Source organism: Volvox carteri (genome assembly GCF_000143455.1).
Source record: "Volvox carteri f. nagariensis unplaced genomic scaffold VOLCAscaffold_9, whole genome shotgun sequence".
NCBI classification, from domain to species: Eukaryota; Viridiplantae; Chlorophyta; class Chlorophyceae; order Chlamydomonadales; family Volvocaceae; genus Volvox; species Volvox carteri.
The window spans coordinates 1,890,882-1,903,598 of NW_003307552.1; the positions used below are offsets into that span (position 1 = coordinate 1,890,882).

A 12,717-nucleotide genomic window follows, 5' to 3' on the forward strand; every position below is an offset into this window, starting at 1 on the left:
CGCAATCGCAGCAGCGTAGCCAGCGATGGCGCGTTGCGGGTGACGCGACAGCGTGCAGCTGACATGGCAGTGGCCGGCGAGCAGACATCGGGGCACAACGGCACCCGTTGCATGGGCGGCGCGGGTGCCGGCGGGCTCTTAGGGCGGCTGCCCGCGGCAGTTGATATGCTCCCTCGCCACATCAGTGCCTTTGGAGAAAGCAGCCGCGATGACAGCCGCGGCGGAGGTGCTGGCGGTAGTGGGCCGCTGCTGCCGTCTCGCATCACGATTTTCGGGGATGACGACTCCCTGCACGGGGGCGGCAGCAGCCGGCCCGGTGGCGGCGGCGGATTGCATCGGCTTGCACTGCATGGTGGTGCCGGGGCCGGGGCCTTTGTTCATTGGCCTGCTCTTCACGCGAATTCGGGCGATACAGCTCCCACCGGGGCGAAGACCAGCGCAGCCATGTTGCTGGGCCCTGCGAATGATATTGTGGCTGGCGACAGCCGCCTGTGCATCACGCAGGAATTTGGGATAAAGGAGCGCAGTTCAATACTGGAGCAGGAGGACCACAGGGGCGGCCTTGAAGACACTCTGGGCGACGGGGGCGGCGGCGGCGGCTTGCCGCTGGACCCGTTGTCACGGGCCGGGCTTGGCCTGGGGACGGGCCTGGGCGGGGACGGGCTGAGCCATCTCGGCTCGGGGTCAGGACACAGCCATCCGCTGAAGGGTGTGGTCAAGAAGCGCAAGTCGGAGGTGTCAATACTGGCCAAGATTGGCGAGGGCGCGTAAGTGGTAGCATGGGTGACGCTGGGCTTGGGGCATGAGGTCTATGTGAGTCCTGGTGGCCAGGTCTATGGAATGGGGGGCCCCTGTAGGTTGCCATGCCCCGCAGGTCGGCACGATTTCGGTAGTCCCAGTGAAAACATCGATGCAAAAACGCAACACCTGAGGCTTGGATTTGATACGGAATGCAATCGCAATAATCGCACGAACCAGCGCGGTGCACCGTGTGATGCTTGGCCTGGGGACAGGGGATTCACCTTCCATGATTGTAGCGACTCCAGCAGCAGACACGAGTGCTGAGGTCGTTGGCACAAGTTCTAAGTCTAAGGGATGTGAATTTCTACTTCTGGTGATTTCTGGTGGGCTCAGGGGAGGAGGAATGAGGGGCGCATCGTTCATGCATGCTAGAATTGCAAAAATGATTTCGGTCATACATGATGGTGGTACTCGAGGGGTGTGCTGCACGTCTGCCAAACTGCATTTGGCGAGTGTGGAAATGCTGGTGTCGGCTGCTCCCTGACGCCGCTGTGTAACGTAACGTCTGTTTCGCAGGTTTGGAGAGGTGTCACAGGCACAAGTGTTCCCATATGGCATTGTAGCCATAAAGTGGCTCAAGGTAAGGGAGAGCGGGGCTGGGCTTCGGGAGCTGTCGGTGGGTGGGATGGGATGTGTGGAATGCTGGCATTTCACTGGAGCTTTCAGTCCTGGAGGTGTGTTTCGCGGTGTTTCCAACCCAGCACTAGAGACTGTGTACGTAAAGGACGTGTAGCGGTGGCATGGTGCGCACATAGGAGATAGGTAAGCACATGGGCATTGGGCGGTCTACCGTTGCCTTCTTCATGCCTACATGACAAAGTCGTGATGCTAAGGCCAGTTAGGCTGATGCGGTTCATAATCCTCCTCGCGCGACCCCAATCCTGCTTAATCGTCCATTCTTATTCGCTTCATTAATTTCCAAGTTTTTCGCGCCCTTTTGCAGCGAGAGCGCTTCGCCAAGTATTCGGAGTCTTTCCAGCGCGAGGCGGAGACACTGGCGAAGCTGAATCACCCGAACATTATTCGTATGTATGGCTTGGTCATGGACACGCCCGACGCGCCCACCTTCGGCGGGGGTAACGTCAGCAACGGCGGCGGGCTCGCCCAGGCGCCGGCGCACGGTGTCCAGGGTGGCAGTGGGGGGGGCTCAGGAGGCAACAACGGCGGTGGTGGCGGTGCCGCCAGCGGCGCTGGGACGCCCACAGGGCTGATTGGCGGCATCATCACGGAGTTTGTGCGCAATGGCAGTCTGGGACAATACTTGCGCTCGCTAAACGGCAGGCGGCTATCGCTGCGGCAACGCGCCATGATTGCGCTGCAGGTAAGGGATGATGCACGGTGGGGGCGTCTTGAGCGCATCCGTCAGGCTTTCCAGGTGGCGGATGCGAGTGTGGACCCACATCCTCTCCGGCTTAGGATCGCCTTGTGCCTCCTTTCGGCATTGCAAAACGCTCGGCGACGGGTCTTCCTGAGGGACACGTGGTTTGCTCTCTACATGCATGCTATGGCTGACCCATATCGCGCATTTTTCCGCGGCCCATGTGTATGAGGCCGCTGGTGAGGGGCGGCCAATTAATCTTTCTCGTGCGTGTGGGTGACATGCACTACCTGAAAACTGGTGAAAATCTCCCAGGGGCAACGACAGGGGGTGTTATAAGACTGTAGTTACAGTCATAAGGCTTTAAGCGAAAGAGTGTGACGACAGCGTCTAGTATATGCTAGTATATTTAGTGTTAAAAGGCAGAAGTACAGGGCTCCCAAAGCTGGCCTTACGGCTTAGGTGGGTAGATGGGATCTCGAGATCTCCCAGCGAATTTTGCCGGAGATCCTCAGAACTTATTGCCTCACAGTGGACTTCGCCCTCAGCCAATCGTCCGATATCCCGGAAGGAAGGAGTTAGCCGGATCATTTCCAATCGCGTGTTAGGGCATGGCGCCTCACTTGGGAGGGAAGGTCAATGCGGGTGATGCTGGTATGGGGACAGGAGGGCGGCAGTGGCCAAGAGCAACGCAGCCTGGCTGCTTTGGTGGGAGGGAGGAAACGGGAACGGAAGAGGCTCGGGAAGGGGATGGGGCCCTGAATGCAGCAACTTGCCCAAAGAGGTGGTGGGTCAGGGCAGAGGGCAGTAGTCTCGAGGAGCCCGGGGTGGCCAGTCAGTGGGACGAGGTGAGGCAGCAGTAACTAGGCTTGTTCCTAACCGTAGAAGAAAATTCCTTCTCATATCATTTCTAATTAGAAGTAAATTAGAATATGAGAATGAGAATTACTTTGCTATCTTTTCACCCAGCGCGAAAGATTAACTGAGAATTTGTGGGCATGGCGGCTCATGGTTATCCAGGCGCTTCCAATTTTTTATGCCGAAAGTCGATGGCGGGGGTCGTAACCCAGAAGGGTGTACCTCTTGGCCATTTATACCCTCCCTTAGAATGCAAAGCCAACCTTGCCAAGTGTTGTTATTTCCAGCCAGTTGCATGGGGCAATTCAGTCACTGTCTGGGAACCCCACCCTGCCTCACGGAACCGAAAGGCCTGTATGAACGTGCCGTCACTATAGTGGAAGGCACGCAGTCCCACCAACCATTCCATTCATGTACTCAGGGGTACGCAACGGCCTCCAGGCCCGAACGGAGGGCGCCAGACGGATACAAACACCAGTATGCTAAATTCAAACCCAACAATCTGCGTCAGGAACATCAATAGAACGAGAGTCCCAAGTACTCAGGGGTACGCAACGGCCCCAGAGGAACCGGGAGATGGCAACAGAAGAGGGGTAGAAGCTGCGAACGTCTGAACCGTCGGTGCGAGGGCGCTTCTTGACAGAGGCATCGAGGGGAGTGGAAGGGGTGGCGGTGGAGGGGTCGGCGGCGGGGCCGGCAAAGAGGCCGGGAGGAGCGGAGGGGCCAGCGGACGGGCCGGCGGACGGATCATTGGGAGGGAGCAGCAGGGGGAGCGGTGGAGGGTGTGGTGGAAGGCCCAGGCTGCGGGCTGGGCGAGGGAGGCATTCTGGAGCCTCCTGCAGCCGCCTCCATCAGCTTCTTGTCGCGTGCTCTGACGTGCTGAGAGCAAACTTGTGACGGATTCTTAGCGCTAAGGATCTTGTTGCAGCGGACGCATTGGAGCCACACAGCGCCAGCTGTCAGCAGGACGTTGAAACGAACCCACCACGACGCGCGCTGCTTTGCCTTGGCTTCTTTGAGAACATTACCGTAGGCAGGGGCGTCTAAATTCTTGTCACCATACTTATAAACTTCAATGTTGTCGGGCTGATGGTCAGGTTGCTTTGTGTCAGGCTTGTCCGCTTGATCTGCCATAGCTGACCCAGAGTAACATCTATAGGTAAGGTACTAATATGCAAGTATCATAATGCACAAGCCTCTATTTTTGGCGATTCTAATGCAGGATCCAGGCTGTCGTACAGCTTTCTCATTCTAATCCCAGAAGCAGGCCCTTCTCATTTATATGGTGATTTCTCATTAGAATTATTCTACGTTAGAATTCTATTTCTAATGGTCGGCGCAACCCTAGTAGTAACGCCAAGGCGGTGCTGTTGATGGAACTGGCAGGACTGGGATTAAACAAGAACGGAGGGGCATGTATTGCGGTGTCCTTCCCTCCAGTCAAACATCAATCAATTCGGATTCAGCGCTTGACGATGCTAACGAACCTTAGCAAAGCTTTTAGCCTCCCAGAAACGTTATATCGCAACCGGTACTTTCCGAAGCGTGTTCTCTATTGTGACGTTGGCATACTTGTGAAGTAGGTAAAGCCAAAAAAGAGTCAAGAGCTGGGGGAAGAGTTCGGAATGTGTGTCGACAGACCCTCGGGGCCATCTCGCACACCCGACACCACCACCCCAATTTGCTTCCAGAAGAAAATGGCCAGCTTGTATCATGGGCCACGAAATTACTTAACCTGTTGCACTAATTAATTATTGAGGGTAGAGACGTGTGCACGTGGTGAAAAAGACGTGTTCACCACAAGTTCTTGTGCAAGGCCAGCTTACAACAGTAGCACCTGGCTTTGGTAGAAGGCAGTTACGGCATTCTGCCTTGTATTAAGCCGCAGCATTGTGCGAGCAGACTTGTACGGCTGGAGCTTAGGAAGCGAGCATGTTTTGCAGGCTTGGAAATTCGTTACAGAACTGAAGACCGGTCGCCGGTAAAGTGCGTCAGGTTACAGAAAGTGTGTTGGGCCCTTGGCCAAATCCGAACGGATTTCTGTATGTCTTCCAATGTTGTACACATATTCCGTAACAACCTAGGGTTGTTTCCATTTCTTAGATCCCGATCAGAATACTACTCCGCGAAGCTGACCCGCCTTGCGTCGTCTTCGGTGTCGTGTGCTTGCTTCCTCGTAGGCTGCCCTGGGGATGGCGTACCTCCACGAGCAGTCTCCCGCGGTGGTGCACTTCGACCTGAAGCCGGACAATCTGCTGGTGGACGGAGAGGGGGACAGCATGGTCATCAAGGTCGGTAAGGAGTCGGTAGGGTAGGAACCTCTCCCATACACATGACGCAGGGCTGAGAAGCTCGACCCTAATTGTGTCGCCTGTCTTGATACTCCGGGTGGTAGTACCGCTGTGTGCGTATCCGGGTTTCCTTCTGCGTGTGCAGCGCACATGAGCCCACGCGCCTCTGGTCACGTGTGGGAACGGCAGCAAAGGAATCCGCTTAATAAGGGATTCAGTGGCTAGGCAATCTCCAGCAACCAGTTTTTTCCAGGTCGTCGTTTCTTTTGGCATTTACTTCTACATGCTGGATCGAGGCGAACAGCGGGCGGGACAGGGACGGTGAAGGGCGGGCGCTTGGGTGGGACGAAGCCTGGTGCTTTGAGGGTCATGAGACCGTCCTTTTCCCTTGCAGCCCGCCTAGGCCGTTTGTTTTTCTCTCTGCGCTTCTGATCCCACGACCTTGTCTCTATCTGCCATTGCCGCGCCCCTCGCCGTCGCCAGGTCGCGGACTTCGGTCTCAGCAAGCACAAGCTAAGCAACTACGTTTCCTGCCGGGATCTTCGCGGCACCCTGCCGTACATGGCGTACGAGCTCGTATCTGGCAACGGCAACATCTCGGAGAAGGTGGACGTGTACTCTATGGGCGTGGTCATGTGGGAGATGTACACAGGCGAGGTACCGTTTGCGCACCTCACTGCGCAGGAGATCCTCACGGGGCTGCTGCACGGCAACCTGCACCTGGCCATTCCACCCGCCTGCGAGCCCGAGTGGCGCTCCTTGGTGGAGACGTGTATGGACCCCAACCCCGCAAACCGGCCGAGTTTCCAGGAGCTGGCCATGCAGCTGCAGGAGATCCTCCGACTGGAGCGCCAGGCTTCCAATGCAAGCAGCGCCAGCGCCGCCGCGGCAGCGGCGGCGGCAGCGGTGCTGGACAGCGACACTACGGCGCAGCCGCCGGCCGCAGCTCATCTGCCGCAGCTGCTTAGTGGCAGCGCCGGCGGAGCCGGGCCGGCTGCTGTCGCTGGTGGCGGTGCGGGTGGCTTGGTGCAATGGCGCTTTGCCGGGATACCGCCTGTATCGCTGGTTTCCGCCGCGGCAGGGGTTGGCCCAACGCAGGTTCGAAGCCCGGGGGCGGGCGCGCCCATACCCCCGCCGCCGCCGCCTCTACAGGCGCCACAGGCACTTCTGGCGAGGCAGCAGCTTCATGCTGCCGCTGCTGCCGCCGCCGCCGCCGCGGCAGCAGCGATGCAGCAGCATCAGCAACATCCGTTGTCGCCGCCATTGCAGCAGCAACAGCCGCCACAGCAGCAGCAACCGCAGCTGCTGGCGCAGTTGCAGCCGCAGCACGCACAGCAGTCGCCGCCACAGCAGCCGCAACCAATGTCGCCCTTTCAACTGCAGCCACAGCTACAGCAGCAGTACGGTAATATGCAGTATGCATTACCGCCGCAGGCCATGCGGCAGCTTGCGCCGCAGCCGCAGCTGCCACAGCCGCAACCCGCCCCTCCCCAGCCATCGCAGCCACAGTCTGTGCAGCAACACCTCCAATATCTTCAACAGCTCACTCCGGGTTTGCTCTTGCAGCCGCAGCAACCGCAGCCGCCACCGCCGCCGCCTCCACCGGTTTTGCAGCTGCCGGCCGCTCAGTTATACGCAATGCCCTATCGGCCCCAGCCGCTATTCCAGCCACAGCAGCAGCCATCGCAGCAGCCGCAACGAGGCCTTAGCAGCCTTTACGGCCTTGCTGCTGGCGTCATCATCGGCGGCGCAGGCTTGCCGCCGCTTGTTAGCTGGGGTGACCGGTGCAAGTAAAGGCCCTGGCGCACCATTCACCCGCAGGACCGCGCGCGAACGGCAGTGTGGCGGCAGCGGAGAGGACGGAGACACAGCGCTATGCCGAATGCTGTTACGCGCGGGCGGGCGGACCTGGGTTATGAGATACGGGATATTTGACATCGTGGCGGTGTGAGGGTGGGGGCGAATTGCTGCGCTGCATACGCTGGAGGTCCTCTCTCCGAAAGCGATGGTCTAATTAACGGGAGAAAGCTTCGGAGCAGCTCAGTACGGCTTGTCAGTTCGGCTCGGCTCTGTCCTGGAGCCACCTGGATTCCGCCGGCGCACATAGAGGCTGCGAAGTCCGTCCGTCGGATGCAGCAGTCGCCAGCAAAACGGCCTCAGTCGCGGTGTGTCTGTCGCACCAGGCGACTTACCTCGCTGGGCGTCCTAGGGCCCGCGGTTGTGGGGTAAGATGCGGTGGAAGGCAACCCTCCCCCTTGCCACATGTGCCGGCGAGACCCTTTATGGTGGCTCATCCTGGACCTCCCTGCATACGGTGTCCTGAAGTGCCCTCTGGACTTAGTCGGTTATTGGAACGTAACCGTGCAAATGTATGACCAGCTTTGACATGACCGGTTGTCGAGAATTGGACAACTGGCACCCGGCGGCGCAATACACACAACACGAATAGGTCCAAGGGAGAAGGCTTAAGGAGAGGCCGATAAGAGTAGGGAAGGAGTTGGGAGGTGTGACAGAGTCCAGCACAGGGCAGTGCGCTGGGAGGCCCTTTGCCTACCTACCTACCTACCTGCCTGCCAGTTTAGCGTGCCTCCTATCGTCTCTGGTGCCGGGCCGGATTTATGTCGGGCTATCTAGCTACCTAGCTAGCTAAGCTGTGACCGCAATATTGCGGAACACCTGCCTTTTTTCACAGATGTGTTGCTGAGGCGCTGAGTGCACTTGAGGGGGTTGCAACGCAGGCGCGGCGACGTTGTGTTTGTCGCGGCCACTTCAACTGACCTAGCCTCCCTAGCTCGTTGCATGTGTCTGGCAAGACTGTCGCATTTACTGGTGTTTGCACGCTAACCTGTCCGGGCGTGCGGCCACCGGCAGGGATGGGGTGCCGCATCTAGCATGCGCCAGCCATGGAGGCCCTCTGCACTGCGGACCACACGCAGCGTGTCGCAGCTTGCAGGGCTGTCCGCACGCGAAAGCCGTCACAAGCCGTCCAATGCGTGCTGTGCACTCGTGGTTGGGGTGGCGGTGAAGGAAGACATGGCTGTGGCTGTGTGGCTGTTCACGTTATCTAAAAGTAAAGAAATGCGAGGGGAGCGCGCTTGTCTCCGCAGCCGCCCCCCACGTTTGCAGTCCACAAATAGTTTTTGAGCCCTTGGCGCAGTCGTGGAGGTGTTTTGGGGTGCGAGAGGACGTTCAGCTGGAGCCTGGGAACGGCGGCGCTCGCGGATTCATGCAACGCCCGTGTTGATGTAGGGTCCGTTCCGTGGCCCCCCTCGCCACTACTGTGCGGCGTGCTTTCTGAGCAAGATATTTTACCACGGTGCAAGCTGACGATGCTGCGCCGTGCCGAAGTGACGCTGGCATGACAGTGTCTTTGGCGATTTCGTCCTTTCCCCGCTGCACTCAACTCCGCTTTGTGCCTTTATGTCCTTGTCTGTTCGAGCCTGGTCGGGGTCTATAGCTGATCTTCGGCCTCAGATCTGCCGCCGTAGTTCGATTCTACGCGGCGGCATCATAAGAGAGATGTTCTGGGAGTTCTGCACGTCGGTGTATCGTGTGGTATGGGTGTTTGGGAAATAATTTCGGTATGTGTGCGTGAGTGTCGTCTTTGTCCGCGTTTTTTCTGTTGCATTATTCCGATGCTGTCATTTCGATGGTTCTTATATGCCCCACAGTACTACTAGCCAGCGTAATTGATTTGCCCTAGATTTGAGTGTCACGATGTGTGTTCATTTGCAGCCGATGATGGCTAAGAGGCTCATGCCACTCCTTCATTCCCTTCCCTCGCCGACATTGGCTATAAAAAGCATTACCCGTCCCTTAGAGGCACAGTCAGATTCCTTTTGTGAGAGCGTGTGTCGGGTGTCAAGGAAACACCATGCTTAGGTGTTTAATGTGTGCATGGCAGTTACGGATGAGGGAGGGAAGGAGAGAAAGGTGGAAACCGGCTTTATTTGAGCCGCGGCTCTCCAGGCCGCGGGTGATCACAGGGCGAGCTGCATTCTTCAGGGTTGCGCCAGCCTCTACCTGCTGCCGCGCTGCCGGTGTTGCGTCGTTCTTCTCCACCGCCAGTTAAACGGTGCCTGTCTGTTTAGTGGCTCTGTCTGTATCCATTTCACATAATGTCTTCATATTTTGGGTACAGTGGTTTTTGTAATGCGTCGTCCGTTTGTCTACTTTGTGTCGTGATGCATGGTATGTTTTTGGGTTGTTTTCTGTCTGGATATTGGGTTGTCGGGCGTTACGCTAACCCGCTGCCCGCGTGTGTTCCTTTCTTTCCTGGCCGCCCCACTTTCAAGGGGCGGGGCGGTTGTTTAACCGGGTTAAGGGCTTAGGGCATGTGAGCGCCGCAACCGGCACGGCACGGCGCGTGAAGAAATGGGTGCATGTCTGGGATGTGCTGGGAGCCTCTCGGGATATATTATATATGTGTGTGTGTGTGTGTGTGTGCGCGGCGACGGCGGCTTAGGAGCCAAGCCCGGTGCTGGCCTCTTGAGGCCGGCGCACATGCCGGTGCCTGGCTACCTCGGCATGCTGTCCTCGATAAGTTTTGAGTGGTGTGCGTTGCGGCGTGAGCTGTTGCGGGGCCATTTTAGAGCGCCCTTTTTTGCCGCTGTGCGTGATGGTGATGATGGTTGTGATGGTGATGATGGTTGTGGATTTTTAAAATACGGATCTTTTCCCTCATCGCGCATCTGTCTCTTCTGCCTGTCAGTCGGTCGATCGGTGTGCGTGTCTCGCTTGGTGTCATCGTATGCTCTTAAGGGGTTGTGGCTAGGCGTGGCGAGATACTTCTTTTCTTCAACGATGCCATGGCGCGAGATGATTTGTGGCTGGCGCCTGGTTGCGGCGCAGCATGTTTGCGCGGGTGCGTTGCTGCACTCGGGGTCTGGAGGGGATGAAGTTTTTCACGAGTGGACGGACTGGCGGTGGTGTGTTGGTCATGGAGACCGTAACGGTGAGGTGGTAGGTAAGGAGATGGACGATTGTGGTGGCAGCGGCGAGCATCGCATCGCCTGTGCTGGTGTGCTGTGCTCCCCGTGCATGCATTAGCTACGCGCATTTTATGGCTTGGCTTTGGTCTGCTAGGTCACTGCCTTTATGCGTGCTTCAAATGCGCGCGCACGTCTGTGTATGTGTGTGCGTTTCGGTCTTGTAGTGGGCCTTCCTCACACCTCTTGAAGGAAGAAGAGAGTAGTCGTGCGCGTGTTTTGGAGGTTACTTGTCATGTCGTTGCGCTGCTCTTTCGTCCTCGTTTTTGTGGACCAAGCAGGGGTCTTTCAGTGGTTCCTACTACTCCCGCTCATTTGGAAGTTCGTGGGCTTGGGGGCGTAAGCTGTAGATTAGTCTTAAGTCGTTGAGTCTGTATTCGCCGGCATGTGTCCCGCCCGCTTCTCATCCCGTGTTTAAAGTGGGGATGGTGTACAGTAGAGTGTCACTAATTTGTAAAAAAATTGCTTGGTGTACTGGTGGTTGGGGAACATCTCTTGGCTTATGGTGGCGAGCCTGCCATGTGGAGGTGTGCTGTCCTTGATGAGTTGGCCTTGCAGTCGGCCCTTCATGTTAAGCATCTCGTCATAAGGTAGTAAGGATAAGTGTTTGGCACGTTGCCGGCGGCTGATCCTTCGGAAGGGTCTCATGTGCGCTACAGCAGAAAGCTAGATTTAGGAAAGGGTGGATGACCTGACCAGAGCTCGCTGCGCGCTTATATGTGTTACTGTGAATGTCCAATCTAAGAAAGGATAAGCAAAACGCATTAGATTAAACTTGGATGTCGGGGTAGGCACGCCTGAGACCGTATGTACGGGTTATAATGAAATGGGGTGCGTTGTATGAAAATCAGTTATAATAGATAGTCCTTGAAATGTTTTAAGTATAGATAGCACCTGTCTGACTGCAACCATAAGAATGCAAGCAGACTTAGGGCTTCACAATCAGCGACCAGGTTTTGGTCGGATGTGTTCATTGCGCTTGTGCAAACGGAATTGCCTGACAACGAGAAGTCTATCAACAACAGAGGCGCTACACCTCTCATGGTCCGCCCACACTGGACGCATTTGTGCACAGTCATCAAGTTCTGAGGGCGTCAGCGCTAAAGTTGCACTTGAAGAATCAGCCAAAGCATATCCATATAACGACTCGGATGGCAAAAAGCAGAAAGTAAGAACCTGGCAGCAACGGATAAATCTGCGTTGAAGCATTGCCGTGGTTATTGGAATGCAACTTTCTGCACCCGCCTCTTAACAGGCAACAATTGAGCATATTTTCCCAGCTCTGGATGAAACCCCTGCTGAGCAGCTGCCGGGCTCCGCCAGCGGCAGGCCCTCAGCCCCATGGCAGGTATGGACGTTCCCCAGCTGTTCCCCCACTAACCCTTTCCTCCATATGGCCCCTGTCTGCGACCCCTGTGCGTTGCGTCGTCCACATACTGTTGCTCATTGCTCGAACCTGGTTACAACAAAGCCGACTGGCCCCCACGTACTCAACACGCGAAGGTGGGCTGGCAAATGAACGAGCGCAACGTCTACTGGAACGATGACCTTAAAACTCGTCTCATCAAGGTCAGGCTGGAAGCTCAGGGCAGCGGAGGTCAATAGGGCTGGCTAGGATAACAGGGCTGGCACGTGATGGCATCACGTGCTAACAAAGACCAGGGGCCAATGAGTTCCCTGCATGCCGATGCCTCCTTCCCTCCACTTTCTCCCTCCTTAGCTCCCCCGCTTCCTACCTCCCTGTAGCGCATCGCCAGTGATGAGCTGGGCATTAGCGATGAGGACATGGACGAGCGGCTACAGCAGCTAGGAGCTCTACTGCCGGGTTTACAGTCCAGGTTGGCCAAGGTATCGTGGGGGTCGGTGGGAGGGCCGGTGATGGGGGACAGCGCGGGTGCAGTGGTCTTAAGGGGGCACCTCAGGCTGGCAGTGTTGTCCTCTTCCTCGCCTCCATGCATTCCACTCTTTTTTTCTCCTCTTCCTCTTCCTCTCCGTCCTCTTCCTCTCCGTCCTCCTCCTCCTCCTTCTCTTCCTCTTCTCCTCCTCCTGACTCGATCGGGCCGGCCAGGTTGTGCTAAGGTGCTCAGGGCGGCCAATGCGGCTTTTGTTGTTGCTCCCAGCTCCCTCACGCCCTTCCTGGGACCCGCGTGGGGCCCTCCTCCGCGGTGGCTACGGCCCCCTGTCCCTGGAGCAGGCACCTCCCAAGCTAGTGGCTCGTCTGGCAGCAAATACGGGCGAGGTGGCGCAGCGGCTGCTAAGACTGAAAATAACCTTTCCACAGGTCCGTATGTATGTAAATATGTATGTATGTGTCCAAATGAATGTGTTTTCTGTGAGGGATATGTCTCTAGGAGTGCTAGGGGTTCGTGGTGATGGATGGTGCAGTTGTGGCGGAAGTGAGCCTGGCCGTTCTGTGTGGCGTTCTGCATTGCGGAGCTGACAACTTGCCGCCGGTTAGCTG

General features: G+C 57.0%; 2 protein-coding genes across 2 annotated transcripts in view; both read left to right on the forward strand.

Moving 5' to 3' along the window:
- Positions 1-1,843: 1,843 nt before the first annotated feature.
- Positions 1,844-6,099, forward strand: VOLCADRAFT_58113 (uncharacterized protein; the record flags this gene model as incomplete). The annotated part of the gene is made up of 3 exons (XM_002948187.1): positions 1,844-2,122; positions 5,158-5,268; positions 5,752-6,099. Coding segments are annotated over 3 exons (738 nt in total), but the record flags the coding sequence as incomplete, so codon positions are not given.
- A 2,874-nt stretch (positions 6,100-8,973) lies between these two features.
- The window catches only part of VOLCADRAFT_120611 (uncharacterized protein), a 6,132-nt gene continuing 2,388 nt past the window's right edge, over positions 8,974-12,717 (forward strand). Inside the window, exons 1-4 of the mRNA XM_002948188.1 lie at positions 8,974-10,222; positions 11,760-11,825; positions 12,003-12,119; positions 12,451-12,537. Coding sequence (XP_002948234.1) covers positions 10,121-10,222; positions 11,760-11,825; positions 12,003-12,119; positions 12,451-12,537 — 372 coding nt within the window. The 5' untranslated portion in view covers positions 8,974-10,120. The remainder of the gene's footprint in view (positions 10,223-11,759; positions 11,826-12,002; positions 12,120-12,450; positions 12,538-12,717) is intronic.